Below are 15,810 nucleotides of genomic sequence, written 5' to 3'. Positions count from 1 at the left end.
GGATCATAAACATAGGCCAGTATTCAATGAGAAAAATTTGCCTTGTTTTATGGCGAGTTTGTGCTGTTTTCGCGTTGGAAGGAGCATTTTGCTCTCCAAAAGTGAACCACCCTATTCAATGTGATATTTTCGCCGTCTTTTTAAGTGATTTTCTCCGTGTAGCAATTCTCCATCTTTTCATGGAGAGCTGGAATGTGAACTTTTAAACTAAAATTTTTTTTTTTTTAAATTTTGGTGTAAAAAAATCAGGATTTTTTTTCTGTGAAGGGGCATGCTATTTTTATTCATGTGCTTAAATAGCACATGAATATATATTTAATAAAAAAAAAAAATTTCATTTTTATTTTTTTACACAGAGCAGCCAGCAGGGGGCCGGAGCTCTCGAGCCGCTCATTAGATATTCATATATTCACTGCATCCGATCATTACATATGCACGATCGGGTGCAGTGAATACTGGGTCCCCCGCTGGCTATAGGGGGGGGCAGCTTGTGCTGCCTGGGTCCCGGGGAGCCCACCTCCCCTCCACATATGTTCTGGGGCAGCCAGGGAGACTTTAATCTCCCTGGCTGCCACTGTCCCCCGGCTCCCTGCCAGCTCCCTGCCGCGGACGCTCGTCCGCTGCAGGAGTTTAGACTCGCCGCGAGTGGCGGCGAGTCTTAACCACTTTGAATAGTGGGAGCAGGAGTGGCAGCGAGCCCTCCGGGACAGGGCGAGTGCATGGCGAGAGGAAAAATCTCTCGCCATGCACGGAGAATTTTTCACATTGAATACTGCCCATAGTGTGTGAGATAAAGGGATTAAAATCCCAAACAAACAATTACACACATACAGTATATAGTAGTCTAGAAACGAATATATATCGGAATGTCGAGAGAGTTTTAAAAAGCTGACAGTCTAGCTAATTTGCATGAAACTTATTCCTTTCATCGTTACCAAGTAGTGGGTATAGGATTGCTTGTATTTGTTTATTTGTATGTATATTGTCTATATTTATTATTACTTTAAGTAAGGAGGAGGGATTGATACTATATTATTATTATTATTATTATTATTATTATTATTATTATAAACCCAGTGGGACTGTAGATATTGGATCTACTTTTTTCTTACCTGAATCGTATTGGTTGTTCTAAGGCAGCACCTCCGTAGTTATGAACAAACCAAAATCTATGGGTTTCCAGTATGCGGACTCAAAAACAAGTCCTAATTACCAGTGTGCAGATACTGTACTTATCCATTCTCTATTGCTAAATCCAGGGGCTCAAGCCATGAGAATCCTTCACCAGGAACCCCACAAGAGCTCGATGGATTTATTCACAGGCCTAGATTAGCTAAGTGACAACTGACAAAGCATGTAAAGGTTTATAGAGGACAAGGTGGGCAGATGGCACACCTGTCACTGTCATTGTTTGCTCCCAATGACATTGAGCACTTAGTAGGTGTGAGTACGGGAAAGTAACACGTGGAGTGTTCATATGAATGCATTACAGATTTTGCCATTCAGTGATCTCTTTACCCTCCATATGTTTTGGAATGTACTGCACGTGATTACTGTATTGAATGCCACAATTCATATTTCTGCCTTTTTATCATAGGTATAAAAAGAGATTTCACAAGTTTGATAAGGACAAGAAGGGTTTTATTACCATTTTGGATGTTCAGCGTGTATTAGAGGTAAATCAATGGTCACATTATATTAAATTATGGGATAACAATGTAAAATGTCTCAGAGTGTGTTTGGTTGCATATGTCTATCCATAACAAAATAAATGTACATAATTATCTCACCAAAATAAGATCTGCACTCCATTTTACCCATCCCCCTCCAATCAGTGTTCCGACCCTCCTCATCCTTCCTCCAGTGTTCAATCGCTTATCCTCCCTCCCCCAGTGCTGTCAGTCCTCTTCCCTGTTCCGTTTGTATGTTACTCAGTCTAACTCTGCTAGTGTTCTGTCATCCCCTTCCTCCCCTCAAGTACTCCGTTAAGTATCCTCCCTGAGTACAAGGGGGATGACAGAACACTGGAGGAGGGCAGATACATAACTGAGTACAGGGGGGATGATAGAACACTGGAGGAGGGCAGATACATAACTGAGTACAGGGGGGGGGGGAATGACAGAACACTGGAGGAGGGCGAATACATAGCTGAGTACAGGGGGATGACAGAACACTGGAGGAGGGCAGATACATAACTGAGTACAGGGGGGATGACAGAACACTGGAGGAGGGCAGATACATAATTGAGTACAGGGGGGATGACAGAACACTGGAGGAGGACAGATACATAACTGAGTACAGGGAGGATGACAGAACACTGGAGGAGGGCAGATACATAACTGGCATCCCCCCCTGTACTCAGTTATGTATCTGCCCTCCTCCAGTGTTCTGTCATCCCCCCTGTACTCAGTTATGTATCTGCCCTCCTCCAGTGTTCTGTCACCCCCCCCCCCCCTGTACTCAGTTATGTATCTGCCCTCCTCCAGTGTTCTGTCATCCCCCCTGTACTCAGTTATGTATCTGCCCTCCTCCAGTGTTCTGTCATCCCCCCTGTACTCAGTTATGTATCTGCCCTCCTCCAGTGTTCTGTCATCCCCCCCCCTGTACTCAGTTATGTATCTGCCATCCTCCAGTGTTCTGTCATCCCCCCTGTACTCAGTTATGTATCTGCCCTCCTCCAGTGTTCTGTCATCCCCCCCCGTACTCAGTTATGTATCTGCCCTCCTCCAGTGTTCTGTCATCCCCCCTGTACTCAGTTATGTATCTGCCCTCCTCCAGTGTTCTGTCATCCCCCTGTACTCGTTATTTATCTGCCCTCCTCCAGTGTTCTGTCATCCCCCTGTACTCAGTTATGTATCTGCCCTCCTCCAGTGTTCTGTCATCCCCCCCCCTGTACTCAGTTATGTATCTGCCATCCTCCAGTGTTCTGTCATCCCCCCTGTACTCAGTTATGTATCTGCCCTCCTCCAGTGTTCTGTCATCCCCCCCTGTACTCAGTTATGTATCTGCCCTCCTCCAGTATTCTGTCATCTCTCCTGTACTCAGTTATGTATCTGCCCTCCTCCAGTGTTTTGTCATCCCCCCTGTGCTCCGTTATTTATCTGCCCTCCTCCACTGTTTTGTCATCCCCTTCCTCCTCTCCTGTACTCTGGTATTGATCCGCCCTCTGCCAGTGTTCTGTTATCCCCTCCCCCCAGTACTCATTTATTATCCCTCCTCCAGTCGTCTGGTGGCCCACTTTTTGCCTCGCCGTGGGAGCATGGCCAGTGCTCAGTAAGATGCAAGCCATGCCCCCAGCTCCTCTGACATGAACAATGCCAATATTTTGATGTGGACCTATTGACTTTAAGTCTGACACAGTTGGTATGTTGACCATGCAGATTTGTATTGGAGAGGTGGTATTGTACCTAACCCTAAAATCATGAAGACGATGAACTGTTGACAGTCTGGTGTGTACATTCTGAACATGTACCGAATTTATGTATAACACTAGAACCTTTTGTTACTACAATAATGCTTCATACTGGCCACTGACTAGGACATTTTTACTGGTAATTGACTGATTATAAATAATAAAGGAATTTGTCCTTTTTATGTTTACCACCAGAATATAAATGTTCAGATGGACTCAAACAACCTTCATGAAATCCTTAATGAAGTTGATTTAAATAAGAACGGGCAAGTTGAGCTCAATGAATTTCTACAGGTTGGTAGTGTTTTTGTTTTTCATTTTGTTCATGTACACTGGTATGGGAATTGTGTTTGTAACATCCAATGAAGATTGCAGAAATGAGTTGTAAAGTAGTTAAATGCACCTCTGGCTTCAGTATCCCTGGCACCAATACTCCATTTACCAGGAGTCATGGAAGCCTTAGGGGGGGTACACACCAGAACGATTAGGGCTCAATTCCATCAATCTGGATCCAATTCTGACCGATTGGATGCAGATTGTATGTAGATTGGGCATGTTTAGGTCAAGTTCCGATCCGATTCCAATCCGATGCGCGTCCCCGCTGTCGTTTGGTCGTTTTACAGATCCTACCTGCTGCAAGTAGGATCTGTAAAAGATCCATTCAACTGGATACAGACTCAGATCGGATTGGGATCAGATTGGATGCAGATCGTGTGCTCCAACAGATCGTGCGACCATCACACAATCTGCTAACGATCTACTAACAATCAGGATCGTTCTGGTGTGTACCAGGCCTTATTTACCAAATCTGTCCAGTGAAATACCTAGTGATGTTTAGTAGCATATGCATGATCAAAGAAGATATTTTTTAAATAATTATATTACATGGGAAGTGTGCATAGTCTCTCCTGAGGGAAAAAAATATTTTTAGAGGATGTCTGCTAAAAATGATATTTATTTAATGTAAAAAGAGGTGACCACCTTGAATGCGTGCTGCAGGTCAGGGATGGGGAACCTTCAGTCCTCCAGCTGCTGTTACACATCCCAACATGCCCTGCTGCAGTTTTAGGATTGCCAAATAGCAAAACTCTAGCAAGGCATGCTGGGATGTGTAGTTCAACAACAGCTGGAGGGCTGAAGGTTCCCCATCCCTGATGTAGGTCTTCCATTCTCAGTGTCGAAAGCATTAACCGATAGGTTTGTAGAGGGAATACTAAAATACGAAATGCACCAAACTCCAGGAAGCATAGCATTCTTGACATGCCCCAGATAGATAATGCCATCTCTAGATTATAATTTATAGCCTATGGGCTATATCTGTGTATAGGGATACATATACCTGCCAGGTCCAGATCTGGAAATAAAGTGATTTACGTTAGTAAAAAGTTTTACCCGTGGCAGCGTCGGGCTCATGTCATGTGTGTGCCATGTGTTTTTTATATACATTGCCTGATACATAGGTTGCTATTGCCATTATCTAAAGGAGTGGTTCCCAACATGGGGTACTAGTACTCCTGGGAGTGGTTCCCAACATGGGGAACTAGTACCCCTGGAGATACTAGTTTTGGGTGCTATAAAATAATATTGGTATTGGCGTAAGAAGTTTACCGATGGCAGCAGAAGTCTCCCATTGCCATGGAGACGAATCACGCTGTGTCACTTCTGGTTCCGTCTGCAGCATCATCAGCGTCTCCTCTTGATTTTGCCCAACCAGCAATCTACTGGGAGCTACCTGCACTGTCCTTAGACATCAGCGATTTATTTAACCTGTGCTGACATGTGTGGAGAAAGCAGCGGCACTAATCTTACAGGTGTTAGCGGAAACCCCCGGAGACAGTACACAGTCAGCGGCCAGACCTATAGGGACCCGATTCCCGACCTTACACCTTACACTACTCCTTAATATAAGGACACGCATACTGCTCACTTCCACTCCACTCGACAGTACTGTGAATATTTTTCAATTGAGATTAGATGACTCTCAGATGAAAAGCCTAATCAAGAACCACTGATTATTATTATTATTATTATATTTTTATTTATAAGGCGCCACAAGTGGTACGCAGCGCCGTACATATAGAACACATTAGAACAGTGCAGGGTACACAGAACTAGACATAACACAATTAAAGCACAAATCTTAGAGCACAAAACAGCTGAGATATAGGGAAGTGAGTGAGAAATGTGTATTCTACTTCACACGTGATGTTGCCAACCCTCTAGACAGGATCCGATTGGTTGCCCATAGCACCATCACTTGTGAAGTAGAATACACATCTTAGTAAATTTCCCCCTAAGAGAGCTGTAATTGAAATGCAAGAAGAGTGCTGTGAGAAATGGAGGGAAATAAAAAAGAGTGTCAGGGCTCAAATGCATATTTTAATCTATGTGCTCCTCTGTCTGCTACAGTATGTCTCTGCATTTTAGTGTTCTTTGTCTGCATTCTGGTGCTCTTTAATGTTCTCTCTACCCTCTAATACCCTTTAATGATCTTTTCCTGCCAACTAATGCTGGAAAACCCTATACACACACATCGATTTGCTTTTGATTCGATTTTCTATTAGATCTGGCATTAGATCTTTCCATTCGATTTGGCATTAGATCTGTACTTTTGCATTAGATATCAAATTCGATATACATTCATGGTACATTGTACGCATTCGATTTACTAGATAGAATTCGATATTTCCTTGGCTGCACAGTAGATTTTTCTGTTCGATTTTGTGAAAACGGGAGCGTGCATCGAATCGAATGTAGATCGAAAGTGTCATAAAAACCATTTGATTCCGTTTAGGATTCGATTTTGCTTCTATAAGCAAAATCGAATCGAAAATTGGGAAAAATCGATGCATGTGTACAGGGCTTTACTTTGACTTTACTTCCTAGCGCAATTTTCTATCTGTACTCTCTCTAGTTCTTTCACCTCTGTAGTGTTCCTACTGCTCTCGTGCGCTGAGTCTGTCTCTCTAGTTCTTTATATGCTTTCATGTGCTATCTACCTACCTCTCTAATTCTCTCTCTCTTTCTCTTTCTCTCTCTGCTCTCAGGTTCTATTTATCTGGTTCTGCTCTCTGGTGCATTCTCTTGCTGTCTGTTTCTTTTCTTGAGCTTTTTCTCCCCCTTTATCTACTTTCTCTCTAATGTACATTTCTGTCTTCCTCTAGTAGTTTTTTGTCTCTGTCTCTGCATTTTTTTGCTTGCTTTTTTAGTCTGCTTTCTAGCTCGGTTCTTTGACATTTCCCTTCATTCTACTCTCGAATGCTCGCTCTCTTTGCTCTGTTTTGCTCGCTCTCTTTGCTCTGTAGTGCTTGCTCTCTGCTTTATAGTGTTAGGTCTCTCTCTGCCCCCTCCCGCTTTCTCTTTTTTTTTTGGCCCTTTAGTGTTCTTTATTGCTGTGCCCTCTCTAGTGCTGCCTCTTTTGCCGATCCCCTAGAGCTGTTTCTTTTGCTGACTCCTCCTCCTCCTCCTCCTCCCTCCTCCCTCCTCCCTCCTCCCTCCCCCCTCCTCCCCCCTCCTCCCTCCTCCTCCCTCCCTCCTCCTCCCTCCTCCCTCCTCCCCCCTCCTCCCTCCTCCCCCCTCCTCCCTCCTCCCCCCTCCTCCTCCCTCCTCCCTCCTCCTCCCTCCTCCCTCTCCCCCCTCTCTCCCCCCTCTCTCCCCCCTCTCATGTTTCAATATCAAATTATATTATAATCTAGACATTTCTTGTTTTGCCATTTAAAGATCAAATGGGAACTTCCGCAGTTGTCCAAATGGAAATGTCAATCAAATGCTAATGGTTTAAGTGCTAACAGCAGGAAGAGCCAATCAGAATCAGTTAGCTGGTGCGCTTGATTATCATCATCATTATCACTGCATATCATTGCATAGATAGCCTTCCCTCTATATCTAGTTGTGTGGCAGTTACCTGAACAAGATTTCAATACGCAATCTATAATTGCATGCAAATGTAACAAGATGTAGATCAACAATATCGCAAAGCAACTATACTGGAACATATGTGTATGCATTTGTATTGCACTTGTGAAATGCGCAGGTATGTTTCTGTAGAACCTACTGATGCTATGATGGAACATGCTGCCAGATTATAGAGTAGCACACCCACAAGCTATTTCTTTCATATGCTGTGTACATGGTGTGGGATTGGCATCTGCATGCTCCTATATCCCTATAGATCAGGCATGTCCAATGTTGGCCCTCCAGATGTTTTGAAACTACACATCCCAGCATGCTTTGCATTAGTTTTAGCATTCTCTAATAGCAAAACTGTGGCAATGCATGCTGGGATGTGTAGTTTCATAACATCTGGAGGGCCAACGTTGGACATGCCTGCTATAGATTGTAAGCTTGCAGCAGGGCCCTCCTACCTCCAAGTGTGTCTGTCTGTTACCCAGTTTGTTTTATCACTGTCTACTATTGTAAAGCGTTACGGGATGTGCTGCACTATATAAGAAACTAAATAAATAGGGCCATTGAGTACTCGGGTGCCTAACACACACAATATCTGGTGGAATGGACATATGTGGACAGCAGGTGCAGTGCAAATTTAATAAGGATGGGCTGCAAACTGTCTCATAATGAAACAACAATAAAATGTAATAACAACTACCTATCCAGCACGATTCCCATGATGGTTACGCAACTTTGACAACTAGCCCCAGTGTATTATTTTTTTATCATATGGTAAATACTTCTGGGGCATACAGTATGTAATCGTGTCCAAGTTCACCAGAGGTGTGGAATGCCAGCCAAAATCGTGCATTTTTTAAAGTGCCAATCATTACATGGCATGATTTTGCCTTGTAGATAATTGTCGCTTTACAAAAACATCCGAGTTCAGCCACCACCCCACAGCTCCAGCACATTTGGCTGCTAATATTAGCTTCTGTATGTTACATCTCCTACTTAAACAAATTTCTTTATTGGTGTAATAATAGAAATAAATGTACAATTTCCACTTCACACGGTCACCTCATATCCGTGATTAGGCAGTATATATCCAGTAGTTCCAAAGCTGCTCAATCTTTCACTTACAGTATAACAGGGGTCTCCGGGCCCAAAATTTCTTCCTCCTCATATCGAACATCAAACTTTTTTAATTAAATGTCATCATTCCTTCATCGGGGTTCATCTCTCCTTATTGCCTTCTGCATGGACTATCTTCCCAGCAGACTTAACTAATGTCCCAATAACTGGAGCCCATACATTTTTTACGCAAAAATTTTTCCTGATGCTGCTGCAACAACTTTTTCCATACTGGGTTCATTATATATATATATATATATATATATATATATATATATATATATATATATATATATATATATATATATATATATATATATATATATCTATATCACTTCAGTGTGTGGCACTTAACAATGTGCTGTACACATATGGTTCTTTCCTCACAATACATGGAGAAACTCATACTCACTACTGCAGGGTACTCAACATGATGCAGGACCTCTGTCCCTCGAATGCATGGGTCTTCAAACTGTGGCCCTCCAGATGTTGTGAAACTGCAAATCCCAGCATGCCTTGCCACAGTTTTAACAATCCCTTATAGCAAAACGGTGACAAGGCATGCTGGGATTTGTAGTTTCACAACATCTGGAGGGCCACAGTTTGAAGACCCATGCTCTAATGGCAGTCTCACTGTGCAGAGGCAGCTTTTCACACTCTCTTCAGTATGAATAATTCTGTCCTCAACACCTGCTATATTTACTTTAGTGTGGGGGCTTCTTCAGGGGGCACATTGCCACTAGGGGCTTCCCACCTATAATGAAATAGACTTTTTGCAGCTTCCATGCACTGGTCATATGCCAGGAATACCAAGAGTTCCTCCTGCACTGCATCTTGTCCCATGACCACAAACAATGACCACTGATAGGTGACCCCAGACAGCGCATTGGCTGAACTTCACGCTGTCTGTGTCACACTTTCTCTTCAGTCAGGCTTGTGTATTGCTCTACTTTCTATCAACCCCCCCTTCCCTCAGAGACTCTGATCAACTTCGCCAGTGGTGGGGTAAAGTCCTGCCTCTGGGCGCTAATTTACAAAAGGAACCTATGTTGACCATTAAATTGCAAAAGTGTAATAATTCAATAATTATTAATAGGTTACCTATTTCGCATTAACATTTACAGTGGCCTGTATAGTTTTTTGCCTTTACAACCTAAGAACTGTGTTAGAGTTCTGAGTATTTCTCCTTTGGCTTTCTGATACATTTGAGAGCATGTGAAGTGTTCCAGCGCACTATAAAGTCACAGCACACTCTCATTGATGTTACACCCATACCCAACCACAAGCCTACGCTTACAAACCATTTTTTTGTTTGGGGATCACACAGGAAATTATCAGGAGACTTTTTGGGCCAGTTGTAGGGATTACAGGACAATGACACAAGGCACTGGTTAGCAGGCTGGTTTAAACCTTTCTTGAAGCTAACGCCTTGGAACGTGATTTTTGGGAAAATGTTAGTGTACCATTAATATCATTTGGAGTGATGACCTCACTATATTCTTTGGTCTGAAATTTAATTTGCAGGACTTTATACGTTTCTAATGTCAATTTTGAATTTTAAATACATGTCTGTAAACCTAATCCAGTTTGGAAAATGATGTAGCACAGACTATAAGATAGAGCAATTATTGGTAAAAATAGCATTGGCAAGAGACGTGTCTAATAGTTGTTTTGTATTTTTAGTCCTTGCATGTTTTTGCTTTTTGAAGTACAACAAATTACTTTACACTCAGATTTGATCAGGATGGATTGTAGAGTTTATTTTCGAGTTTATTTTTGTAAGGTCTTTCTTACTTGGGCAGGTATTTCAGCCGTCTGCCAGCTCTTTCCTGAGCCAAGGCGATGATAAATGCGGAACATGAGATAAATTAATGCTAGGGATTTTGGTCAATGTCAGCCCTTTCTTCCGGATGTCAAGTTAAACAAACAAGATCAAGGGAAAGGAAATGGTAATTGTCTCTCTTGAGATGAGCTGCAGATAAGTGCATTGTTGAATCTGAATGCAGAAAATTTTCTGCAGTGGTGTCCAGCATCACAAAAAAAGAATAATTATTCCTTAATACATTTATCACCGGTTCAATCAGATTAAATGCATATTCTATTAACCATTGACAACAATGAATTGTTCCTTTGAAATTATACTGGAAACATTTTTATTCCCTATTTGACAGGAAGGCCATACAGACGATTGGTTGTATATAGAATTGCTTTTATATCTTCCGGGAAAACTTGGCTGTCATCTTGAGCCCAATGTGGATATTGTAATTGCGAGGAAGATAAAGTAGACAATAATTCATTTTCATGATTTTAGTTTAGGCCATAGGGAATCCTTGCTGAGCTGGAGAATTCAGATTACAAGCACACAGGTGAACACTTGGAAGTCAACACCGTTTATGACTTTACTAATCTCCTCAACAGAAATTGATAACTAGTTTCATGCATCATTTACAGCTTTGCGAGGCTGAGACTCCATTGAGCTTCCAAGCACAGAAACATTTCATTCTGCCGACAAAACACGCAACATTAGCTGAAAGAATAGTCAACTTTTCCCAGCAGATAAAATGTGTCATCTTAATAACTGCGCTGAAGAAAAGCTATTTATCACCTCCACTGTAAATATGAAATCTTTTCCTTCGCAGAATAAAATTCTATGACCGTAGTTCCCTAACTTTTTGGAATCACAGCGGCCTAGAGTATCTTTTTCAAAAACCTATTACATTAAGTAAATTACATTTGTACAGTATGTCATCCTTAGGTACAGTTTTGTGGCGAGGGACAGGATTTTCTTCTAATCGTTCAATTTTTTATGATGGAAAGCTTCAAGCACTGGTTTTGCCTCTATGACCATAAATAATATGAATAAGTCCTGGACCACCAACCCAGGCCACTCCTGCAGGTGCCCTGAGGCACCCAGTTTGGGAACCACTGGTCTATGATATAGCTTTATAAGTGTATTTGAATTGGGCCCCGAGCAGCCATTGTCATAACTTATTCCAAAAATTGGTAAACAGATGAGCAGTAGATTAAGTAGGTGAAGCTAGAGACCCTTTTACCTTATTGGGCAGATAAGCAGAAGGTGATGTAGGCAAGGCTAATGGGCATTACAGAGAAGCAGATGAGGTAGGTGGAGCTAGAGCATATTCTACCTTATTGGGTGCACTTAGAAGCAGGAGATGAAGTGGGTGGATCTACAGGAGCTATTTCATTATTAGGAATATAGAGAATATGCTATATGTAAGAAACACTCCTTCCACATTGCGGGCTTCTTCTCATTCTTCAACAGTCCATACTTTGTTCTCATCCATAACACTTCTTTCAAAATCATTGCCCAGGTGCAGAATAGATCACCAACAATTGAGCAGATTTACAGATAGTTGTTGTGTTTTTTTTTTAAATTAAAACAAATAAAATTGTCAGAAGGAGAATATTTGGAAATATGTAAAAATGTCCTGCCGCAGCCGTCCCATTCTCCGGCGGCTGCCGCTGAATAGGACTGACAGTCTCCGGCTGCTGTTGATTAAGAGGAATCTCGCAAGAACTACCGACCTTTTGCGAGAATTCCCCGATACTTGACTCCCGGCAAAGCCACGGGGCGGGTGAGTGGGCCATTCAGACTGGCTACGGGGACCACATACGGCCCCCAGGCCTGAGGTTCCCCACCCCTGATCTATAACCTATGTGGCTTGGTAAGAAGTGAGTGGAGAGCAAAGCAAAACCTTTTTGGTGAAAAGGTGTTTCACGGCTGATTACTCCTTTATTCCATTAGCATTTCCATATGTAATTCAAAAGTAAAGGCAATGTGGGTAAATTACAATATGGTGCCTTTCTACACTTGTCATACAGTACATTGCATAAGCAGGCATGTAAGTGACACATCTTTATATAGAACAATGGGCCCAATTCAGACTAGGCCCACATATTTTTTCTCTAATAGACAAAACCATGTTGCACTGCAGTTGGGGCAAATTTAACATGTTAGATTTTGATGGGTTATTTTGTTTCTGTGCGGGGTAAATACTGACTGCTTTATTTGTACCGTGCAATTTAGATTTCAGTTTGAACACACCCCACCCAAATCTAACTCTCTCTGCACGTCACATCTGCCCCACCTGCATTGCAGCATGGTTTTGTCCATTTTGCGAACAAATTTGCTCTGCGATCCGGTCTAAATTAGGCGCATTCTGTAGGTTTTTTATGGGCAACATTTTACACATCTTATTAACCACTTGAGTGGTATGCCCCAAAATTTTCCGGGCTCAGCTGCGCTGGCGCGGAAAGTTTCTGGGCATACCACTGTGTAGTAGGTGCGTGCCAGTGGTGCCTCCATCGGAGCACCACTGGCTCACTACCTTTAGGGGTCCCCCCTTCGTCACAGTAGGCGGCAGTCTCAGAAACGTTCGGGGCGGCTCGGGGGGACTCGGGAGAGTTCAGGCACCCGAGTCCTCCCGAGCTGTCGTGAAACATTCCCGAGCCAGCAGCCTGTGTGATGACTAATACCGGAGCAAAGGTGAGGGCGGCGGTGGCTTCCTATGATCTGTGGTGGGTTTTGCTGGGGCAGGACAAACCTGCCCTGGTAGGTTTGTCCTGCCCCAGCAAAACCCACAACTTAAGGGGTTAAATGTGTGGGTTGACTTTGTAATGAAGCTTATCCTTGTGCATGCATCTAAGCCACCACAAAATAAACAGGTTTGTCCATCTGCATTTAATTTGGCATGGAAGTACCTATTCATTCTTGCTACTGTATTATTGTTGTACAATTATCAATGTATTACCAGAATTGTTAATCAGCTGTAAAGCATTACATAGACCTAAATAGCAACAGTGACCCCAACAGACTTTACGTGGATACTACCAATGCATTCATCTATAGAAATTGTTATACGCCTCTCTGTGATATTGCATGCATCTTTGACATTAATCATTTTTTTTTCTTTTTTTTTTCTTTTTGTTTGTTTGTCAAGTTAATGAGTGCAATCCAGAAAGGTTTTGTATCGAGCAGCCGGCTGGCCATGCTGATGAAAAGTGTAGAAGAGAACCTGGATCAGAGAGAACCCATTCCGGTGGACCGCAGTGGGGGTGGCGTGTGAGTCTTACAGAAAGTGGACGCACGTTGCTGCTGATCTATGTTGGGACAACATTCCAAAGCTTCTTTGGCTGCTTATGCTGCAAATTTGGCACTGAGTGTGAACTTGATGTTTATGTTGGTTATGCAAGAGGGTTATACTCTTAATACATTAAAGCTCCCACACGTTGTACTTTTGTGAATTCCGTGCGCCATGAACATTATGAAAGTGTACCGGCCCCACATTGGTCTGGAGGATTTTAAAGCTTCCAGTTGAACCCTTATGTAGAGTACACACCAGAACGATCATGATCGTGAGACGATCATACGATGGTCGCACGATCTGTTGGAGCACACAACCTTCTCACGATCTGCATACGATCCAATCACGATCTGTACCCAGTTGAAGGGATCGTTTTCAAATCCTGACTGCAGCAGTAAGGATCTGCAAAACGACCAGCGGGGACGCGCTTTGGATCGAATTGGATCTAAAACATGCCCAATTTACATACCATTGGTCGAGATTGTATTGAAATTGGGGGAATTGAGGCCAAATCGTTCTGGTGTGTACGCAGCATAAGTCTTTTTCGTGTCCGTAATAATAATTGATGTAATGCATGTTTCATTAATCTAAAGCATTTTAAGGGAAATGTAAAGAAATACAAAATAACACAACAATGTTCTAGTCAAAGTTACAGTATATTGTAGATCTTTAAACAGACTTTTTCAGACTTAGGCAATTTGTGGGCTGTACCAATAGTTATGTACATGGGGATTATTAATTCACACTTCAGTGATGTGACTGCTTCTGAGTATACCATGGGTATTGGTTCAGCCCACAAGATGTCTTCCTCCACCGTCTCGTTCGGAAATTTCTTTTAACCCTTTGAGTGCCAACGTTGCGGTGAGAGATCCTCAAAATATCCACTGAAAATGCCAGCGCCGCTCACAGCGACCGATCTTTTAGTATAACTTTATACAAATACTGAAAAGTCGATTAATTGGTTTAGTTTAATAGTGCACCCAAAATAAGAACAGTCGCTGTGAGCGATGATATTTTCAGGATCTCTCACAGCAACGTTGGCACTGAAAGGGTTAAGATAAAGGCCAATTAATAGCCATTTAAAGGGTGTACCGGCAGAAGGTGAGAAAGCAATAGCTAGCTCTTGTTTGGATTCACATTACTGGCAATATTAAAAGGACATGCTTCATAGCTGAGACTGTTTTTTAAAAGAAATTATATACTGTATGTTCAATCACTTATAATAATTTGTGGTACTTGTGTAGTTTCACGGCGGCCGGCTATGCTACATTGTCAGCGTAGCCGGCCACCGTGAAACTACACTGGGCAGCACTGGGAGCAGGGTGGTGGGTGTTGTGGTTTATACTTACCCTCCTCCTGGCGGCGATCCCGATCACTCCCCAGCGGAAGCGACGGTCACTCCCCGGCGGCAGCGTTCAGTCCCCCTCCTCCGGCATTCATGGTGGACGCTGTATGTAGTTGTGGTTTATACTTACCCTCCTCCTGGCGGCGATCCCGATCACTCCCCAGCGACGGTCACTCCCCGGCGGCAGCGTTCAGTTTCCCTCCTCCGGCATTCATGGTGGACGCTGTACGTAGTGCCGCTGGCTGCGCATCACATGGTTTCCCTGCTCCAACAGCGGCACTATGCTAATTGCACACAGCGTCCGCCGCGAATGCCAAAGGTGGGGAAATGAACGCTGCCACCGGGGAGTGACCGTGGATCACAGTAGGATTCAGCGGGGATGCGTTGCCCGTGGATTACAGCCTGGAGTCAGCGGGGATCTAATTCTAATGAGGAATGTAAGTATAGACCTGCCATTTCACCCCCACTACCCCCACTAGCCACGTCATATCCCCACTTTCCACGTCATGCCCCCAGTATCCACGTCGACGTGGAGTTGATTTTATAAAATGTGGCGAACCTGAAGCGTGGTGAGCATACGTCCCCATGCGGGGCTTGCTGCGCTCACCACGCTTCAGGCTCGCCACACTTGATTATAAAATCAACAAAATTTGTCACACTCCACTTTATCGCTTTTTGAAGCTTAGTGTATCTGGTCCCTTGTCTTTTTACTTCAGTGCGGAAAAATATTAGGATTGAGATATTGTAATGGCAGTTTAATGCCCCCAGTTTAAAAGCCCCCATGCACTTGGTGATTTAACTGCAATTTGGGCTCTATTGCATGCTCTCTTGCCACCTGGGAAGGTTACGGGCAGCTCAAGGGAGCATTGCGTGCAACTTCTCCAAGGGGAGAAGCCGCCGCAGTGTATGGGGACCCTAAGAAGCAT

General features: G+C 43.2%; 1 protein-coding gene across 3 annotated transcripts in view; it reads left to right on the top strand.

Annotated features, from left to right (window-relative positions):
- The window catches only part of GPD2 (glycerol-3-phosphate dehydrogenase 2), a 137,614-nt gene extending 122,270 nt beyond the window's left edge, over positions 1-15,344 (top strand). For 2 of the 3 annotated variants that reach the window (XM_083154026.1, XM_083154025.1), the window contains exons 15-17: positions 1,598-1,676; positions 3,608-3,706; positions 13,396-15,344. In XM_083154026.1, coding sequence (XP_083010152.1) covers positions 1,598-1,676; positions 3,608-3,706; positions 13,396-13,521 — 304 coding nt within the window. In that variant the 3' untranslated portion in view covers positions 13,522-15,344. Of the gene's footprint in view, positions 1-1,597; positions 1,677-3,607; positions 3,707-13,395 lie in introns of those variants that run through there. The other variant, XR_014450831.1, reaches the window with a different exon arrangement.
- Positions 15,345-15,810: the final 466 nt, after the last annotated feature.

The sequence above is a fragment of the Crinia signifera genome, chromosome 7 (genome assembly GCF_055691185.1).
Source record: "Crinia signifera chromosome 7, ASM5569118v1, whole genome shotgun sequence".
Taxonomy (NCBI): Eukaryota; Metazoa; Chordata; class Amphibia; order Anura; family Myobatrachidae; genus Crinia; species Crinia signifera.
Note: the sequence above shows the minus strand (reverse complement) of the source record. Positions and strands in the feature narration are given on the sequence as shown.